The sequence below is a fragment of the Sinocyclocheilus grahami genome, unplaced genomic scaffold (assembly GCF_001515645.1).
Source record: "Sinocyclocheilus grahami isolate Dianchi unplaced genomic scaffold, SAMN03320097.WGS_v1.1 scaffold17.1, whole genome shotgun sequence".
NCBI classification, from domain to species: domain Eukaryota; kingdom Metazoa; phylum Chordata; class Actinopteri; order Cypriniformes; family Cyprinidae; genus Sinocyclocheilus; species Sinocyclocheilus grahami.
In genome coordinates, this window is record NW_015505196.1 from 5,852,807 (window position 1) to 5,859,441 (window position 6,635).

Here is a 6,635-nt window from a genome sequence, read left to right on the forward strand (position 1 = left end):
TCATTTAGGAAGCTGATTGGTTGTATGGCATCTCCATCCTGGAAGATATATTCCATCCTGCCATCAATCTGGTTTGAAGTGCTCCTACACAACAAACAGAAGATATCTGTAAGGGACTTTAATCCACATCGATTTTTTTTTTCTGTAATTATTATTTTCCATGGCTTCCAAGGTAAAATGTGAGGACACATGAAATAAAGATTGTGAAGTGAGTTTGCATCTTACGTGAAGTTGGAGGATTTTGGTTTGAAAACTTGCTGGCCAGGTTCATTCAGAAGAGTGTTCAGCTGCAGGAAAAAAAATCAAGACATTCATCAACCTCTGGTGAAGATTTACACTGGTCCCAAACTTCGCTAATGTGTTAATGCTGGTTTCGTACCGCATCATTGACAACATCTTGCACTTGCACATAACTGCTGTTTCTTAGCTCAGGATCCTCAGGCATGCTGATATTATTCAAAATAATATTAAAGATGACAGCATAGGAAGTTTCAGAGATTTCTGTGTGGAAAGAAACACCCAGTTTTAATCAGTTAAATTTTGACATTTTCCAAATGGTTGAAAATTTCATAATTTAAATTACTTTTAATTCATAATTAAGAAACTTACTCTGATAGGTAAAGCTGACAATCTTCAGTGATTCATTGAGTTTGGACTCTCTAGATTTAAGAAGAGTACTAATAGCATCTAGGACCAAAGTTTCAGTGGGCAGGGATGACAAGGATGAGAATATCAATTTGGTTGTGACTGTTGCTGCACCGGACACATTTGTTGACAACGTTTTGGGTATGTTTGAAGTTTCTGTTTGCAAACTTGAAGTACTTTGAAGTGTTGCATCTGCTTTTGTTGTATTGTTCAGAGGTGTAGTATTGCTAGTAAGAGTTTCAGCTGGTGTTGTTTTTATGGATGTGTGACCTGGAATTGTAGATGCTGGTGATGTTGACGAATTTGTGTTTGAACTTGATGTTATTGGAACTACTGGAAATTCTGCTGTATTAGTGAAACCTGTAATAATTCCAGTGGTAGTTGTTGATGCAGTTGTAGTTTCTGAATCCATATTTGGGCTTGAAGTTGTTTTGGTTGAAAGTGCAAGTGTGGCTGGAGCAGAAGATGTACTGGTAAAAGCGACAGTTGTTTTTAAAAGATCTCCTGATGTTACTTGAAATGCAGTTGTTGTTTGAGCTGCAGTTGAGCTTGGAATGGTGGCTGTTGTTGTGCTTGTAGTTGTAGCTGAGATATCAGCTGGAATTGTAGTGGTGGGAAGAACAGTCATGGTTGTAATGGGTGCAGTTGGGGTTTTGACTGTTGTTGATGAAATTGCAGATGTTGTTGTGGCTGTAATTGTGGATATATCTGGACCTTGTGTTGTTGTACTTGTAGTTTCAGATGAGACTGAAGATGACACAGCAGTGGGAGGTACAGTCATAAAAGAGGAAACTGTAATGGTGGATGTTGCAGGTGCAGGAGTACTTTCTGAAGTTGTGGACATTGTTGGTGAAGTAAGAGTTGAGGTTTCAGTAGTTGTGGCTGCAAATGTCACTGTGGTTTCAGCTGTTTTTGTACTTGGAGCTTCAGATGAGGTTGCAGCTGATGTAATGGTTGAAGGTACCATTGTGGTAGCTGAGGTTGATGTTGTATGTGCAGTTGTACTTTCTGAAGTTGTAGACCTTATTGGAGCAGGATTGACAACTGTTGATGTGGTTTGAAGTGGAGATTCAGATGAGGTTGGAGATGAAGAAGTAGTAGAAGGAACTATCGCAGCTGAGGAAGCCGTTGATGTTGAGGATGCAGTTGTAGTTTCTGAAGTTGTAGTCACAGTAGTGGAAGGCCCCACTGTGGTTGTGGAAGCTGCAGTTGTGCTTGCTGCAGGTGTAGTTGTACTTTCTGATGGTGTAGGCATTGTTGAAGAGGTAAGCGTTGTTGCTTCTGAAGTCACAACAGCAGATGTGAGAGCTAAAGTATATGTGGTTGTAAGAAGCAATGTGGTTTGAGATGTTGTTGTACTTGGAGCTTCAGATGACATAGGAGCTGATGTCACTGTGGAAGGTACAGCTCCAGTTGAGGAAGCTGTAGTTGTTGATGTTGTTACAGGTGCAGCTGTTTCTGAAGATGTAGTCATTGCTGTTGAAGTAAGAGTTGTGGATTCAGAAGTTACAGCTCTTGATGTTGTTGGATTATTTGTTGTTGTAGATGTGGTTGAAGAAGCTGCAGTCGTGGTTTCTGCTGTTGTAGGCACCACTGTTGAAGTAATAGTTGTGGTTTCTGTACTCACAACTGTGGTGGTGGGAATTTCAGTTGTCGATGAAGCTGTAGTTGTTGATGTTGTTACAGGTGCAGCTGTTTCTGAAGATGTAGACATTGTTGTTGAAGTAAGAGTTGTGGATTCTGAAGTTACAGCTGTTGATATTGTTGGATTGTTTGTTGTTGTAGATGTGATTGACGACAGTTGTTTTTAAAAGATCTCCTGATGTTACTTGAAATGCAGTTGTTGTTTGAGCTGCAGTTGAGCTTGGAATGGTGGCTGTTGTTGTGCTTGTAGTTGTAGCTGAGATATCAGCTGGAATTGTAGTGGTGGGAAGAACAGTCATGGTTGTAATGGGTGCAGTTGGGGTTTTGACTGTTGTTGATGAAATTGCAGATGTTGTTGTGGCTGTAATTGTGGATATATCTGGACCTTGTGTTGTTGTACTTGTAGTTTCAGATGAGACTGAAGATGACACAGCAGTGGGAGGTACAGTCATAAAAGAGGAAACTGTAATGGTGGATGTTGCAGGTGCAGGAGTACTTTCTGAAGTTGTGGACATTGTTGGTGAAGTAAGAGTTGAGGTTTCAGTAGTTGTGGCTGCAAATGTCACTGTGGTTTCAGCTGTTTTTGTACTTGGAGCTTCAGATGAGGTTGCAGCTGATGTAATGGTTGAAGGTACCATTGTGGTAGCTGAGGTTGATGTTGTATGTGCAGTTGTACTTTCTGAAGTTGTAGACCTTATTGGAGCAGGATTGACAACTGTTGATGTGGTTTGAAGTGGAGATTCAGATGAGGTTGGAGATGAAGAAGTAGTAGAAGGAACTATCGCAGCTGAGGAAGCCGTTGATGTTGAGGATGCAGTTGTAGTTTCTGAAGTTGTAGTCACAGTAGTGGAAGGCCCCACTGTGGTTGTGGAAGCTGCAGTTGTGCTTGCTGCAGGTGTAGTTGTACTTTCTGATGGTGTAGGCATTGTTGAAGAGGTAAGCGTTGTTGCTTCTGAAGTCACAACAGCAGATGTGAGAGCTAAAGTATATGTGGTTGTAAGAAGCAATGTGGTTTGAGATGTTGTTGTACTTGGAGCTTCAGATGACATAGGAGCTGATGTCACTGTGGAAGGTACAGCTCCAGTTGAGGAAGCTGTAGTTGTTGATGTTGTTACAGGTGCAGCTGTTTCTGAAGATGTAGTCATTGCTGTTGAAGTAAGAGTTGTGGATTCAGAAGTTACAGCTCTTGATGTTGTTGGATTATTTGTTGTTGTAGATGTGGTTGAAGAAGCTGCAGTCGTGGTTTCTGCTGTTGTAGGCACCACTGTTGAAGTAATAGTTGTGGTTTCTGTACTCACAACTGTGGTGGTGGGAATTTCAGTTGTCGATGAAGCTGTAGTTGTTGATGTTGTTACAGGTGCAGCTGTTTCTGAAGATGTAGACATTGTTGTTGAAGTAAGAGTTGTGGATTCTGAAGTTACAGCTGTTGATATTGTTGGATTGTTTGTTGTTGTAGATGTGATTGATGAAGCTGTAGTCGCAGTTTCTACTGTTGTACTTTCTGAAGTTGTAGGCACCACTGTGGAAGTAACTGGTCTGGTTTCTGTACTCACACTTGTGGTTGTGGGAATTTCACTAGTTGATAGTGCTGTAGTTGCTGATGTTGTTACAGGTGCAGTTGTTTCTGAAGATGTAGGCATAGTTGTTGAAGTAAGAGTTGTGGATTCTGAAGTTACAGCTGTTGATGTTGTTGCATCGTTTGTTTTTGTAGGTGTGGTTGATGAAGCTGTAGTTGTGGTTTCTGCTGTTTTACTTTCTGAAGTTGTAGGCACCACTGTTGAAGTAGGAGTTGTGGATTCTGTACTCACAACTGTGGTGGTGGGAATTTCAGTAGTTGAGGGTACTGTAGATACTGATGTTGTTACAGGTGCAGTTGTTTCTGAAGATGTAGGCATCACTGTTGAAGTAATAGTTGTGGGAATTTTAATAGTTGAGAATGCTGTAGTTACTGATGTTGTTACAGGTGCAGTTGTTTCTGAAGATGTAGGTACTGATGTTGAAGTAAGAATTGTGGATTCCGAAGTTACAGCTGTTGATGTTGTTGGATCGTTTGTTGTTGTAGATGTGGCTGGTGAGTCATAAAAGAGGAAACTGTAATGGTGGATGTTGCAGGTGCAGGAGTACTTTCTGAAGTTGTGGACATTGTTGGTGAAGTAAGAGTTGAGGTTTCAGTAGTTGTGGCTGCAAATGTCACTGTGGTTTCAGCTGTTTTTGTACTTGGAGCTTCAGATGAGGTTGCAGCTGATGTAATGGTTGAAGGTACCATTGTGGTAGCTGAGGTTGATGTTGTATGTGCAGTTGTACTTTCTGAAGTTGTAGACCTTATTGGAGCAGGATTGACAACTGTTGATGTGGTTTGAAGTGGAGATTCAGATGAGGTTGGAGATGAAGAAGTAGTAGAAGGAACTATCGCAGCTGAGGAAGCCGTTGATGTTGAGGATGCAGTTGTAGTTTCTGAAGTTGTAGTCACAGTAGTGGAAGGCCCCACTGTGGTTGTGGAAGCTGCAGTTGTGCTTGCTGCAGGTGTAGTTGTACTTTCTGATGGTGTAGGCATTGTTGAAGAGGTAAGCGTTGTTGCTTCTGAAGTCACAACAGCAGATGTGAGAGCTAAAGTATATGTGGTTGTAAGAAGCAATGTGGTTTGAGATGTTGTTGTACTTGGAGCTTCAGATGACATAGGAGCTGATGTCACTGTGGAAGGTACAGCTCCAGTTGAGGAAGCTGTAGTTGTTGATGTTGTTACAGGTGCAGCTGTTTCTGAAGATGTAGTCATTGCTGTTGAAGTAAGAGTTGTGGATTCAGAAGTTACAGCTCTTGATGTTGTTGGATTATTTGTTGTTGTAGATGTGGTTGAAGAAGCTGCAGTCGTGGTTTCTGCTGTTGTAGGCACCACTGTTGAAGTAATAGTTGTGGATTCTGTACTCACAACTGTGGTCGTGGGAATTTCAGTAGTTGATGATGTTGTAGATGCTGATGTTGTTACAGGTGCAGATGTTTCTGAAGATGTAGGCAAAGTTGTTGAAGTAAGACTTGTGGATTCTGAAGTTACAGCTATTGATGTTGTTGGATCATTTGTTGTTGTAGATGTGGTTGATGAAGCTGTAGTCTTGGTTTCTGCTGTTGTGCTTTCTGAAGTTGTAGGCAGTGTTGTTGAAGTAATAGTTGTGGTTTCTGTACTCACAACTCTGGTTGTGGGAATTTCAGTAGTTGAGGGTACTATAGATCCTGATGTTACAGATGCAGTTGTTTCTGAAGATGTAGACATAGTTGTTGAAGTAAGAGTTGTGGATTCTGAAGTTACAGCTGTTGATGTTGTTGCATCGTTTGTTTTTGTAGGTGTGGTTGATGAAGCTGTAGTTGTGGTTTCTGCTGTTGTACTTTCTGAAGTTGTAGGCACCACTGTTGAAGTAAGAGTTGTGGACTCTGTACTCACAACCGTGGTGGTGGGAATTTCAGTAGTTGAGGGTGCTGTTGTTATTGATGTTGTTACAGGTGCAGTTGTTTCTGAAGATGTAGACATAGTTGTTGAAGTAAGAGCTGTGGATTCTGAAGTTACAGCTGTTGATGTTGTTGCATCGTTTGTTTTTGTAGGTGTGGTTGATGAAGCTGTAGTTGTGGTTTCTGCTGTTTTACTTTCTGAAGTTGTAGGTGCCACTGTTGAAATAATTGATGGGGTTTCTGTACTCACAACTGTGGTTGTGGGAATTTCTGTCGTTGAGGGTACTGTAGATACTGATGTTGTTACAGGTGCAGTTGTTTCTGAAGATGTAGGCATTGTTGTTGAAGTAAGAATTGTGGATTCCGAAGTTACAGCTGTTGATGTTGTTGGATTGTTTGTTGTTGTAGATGTGATTGATGAAGCTGTAGTCGCAGTTTCTACTGTTGTACTTTCTGAAGTTGTAGGCACCACTGTGGAAGTAACTGGTCTGGTTTCTGTACTCACACTTGTGGTTGTGGGAATTTCAGTAGTTGACGATGCTGTAGTTACTGATGTTACAAGTGCAGCTATTTCTGAAGATGTAGGCATAGTTGATAAAGTAAGAGTTGTGGATTCTGAAGTTACAGCTGTTGAAGATGTTGGATCGTTTATTGTGGTAGGTGTGGTTGATGAAGTTGTAGTTGTGGTTTCTGCTGTTGTACTTTCTGAAGTTGTAGGCACCACTGTTGAAGTAGGAGTTGTGGATTCTGTACTCACAACTGTGGTGGTGGGAATTTCAGTAGTTGAGGGTACTGTAGATCCTGATGTTGTTACAGATGCAGTTGTTTCTGAAGATGTAGACATAGTTGTTGAAGTTAGAGTTGTGGATTCTGAAGTTACAGCTGTTGATGTTGTTGCATCGTTTGTT

General features: G+C 41.1%; 2 protein-coding genes across 2 annotated transcripts in view; one reads left to right on the forward strand and one right to left on the reverse strand.

Moving 5' to 3' along the window:
- Positions 1-5: 5 nt before the first annotated feature.
- On the reverse strand, positions 6-2,433 carry LOC107552383 (mucin-5AC-like; the record flags this gene model as incomplete). The annotated part of the gene is made up of 4 exons (XM_016234252.1): positions 610-2,433; positions 380-501; positions 226-287; positions 6-84 (listed from the first exon to the last, which is right to left on the reverse strand). Coding segments are annotated over exons 1-4 (2,013 nt in total), but the record flags the coding sequence as incomplete, so codon positions are not given.
- A 153-nt stretch (positions 2,434-2,586) lies between these two features.
- LOC107552389 (uncharacterized) overlaps positions 2,587-6,635 on the forward strand; it is a 6,747-nt gene continuing 2,698 nt past the window's right edge. Inside the window, exons 1-5 of the mRNA XM_016234261.1 lie at positions 2,587-2,920; positions 3,029-3,184; positions 3,308-4,276; positions 5,059-5,274; positions 5,527-5,937. Coding sequence (XP_016089747.1) covers positions 2,587-2,920; positions 3,029-3,184; positions 3,308-4,276; positions 5,059-5,274; positions 5,527-5,937 — 2,086 coding nt within the window. The remainder of the gene's footprint in view (positions 2,921-3,028; positions 3,185-3,307; positions 4,277-5,058; positions 5,275-5,526; positions 5,938-6,635) is intronic.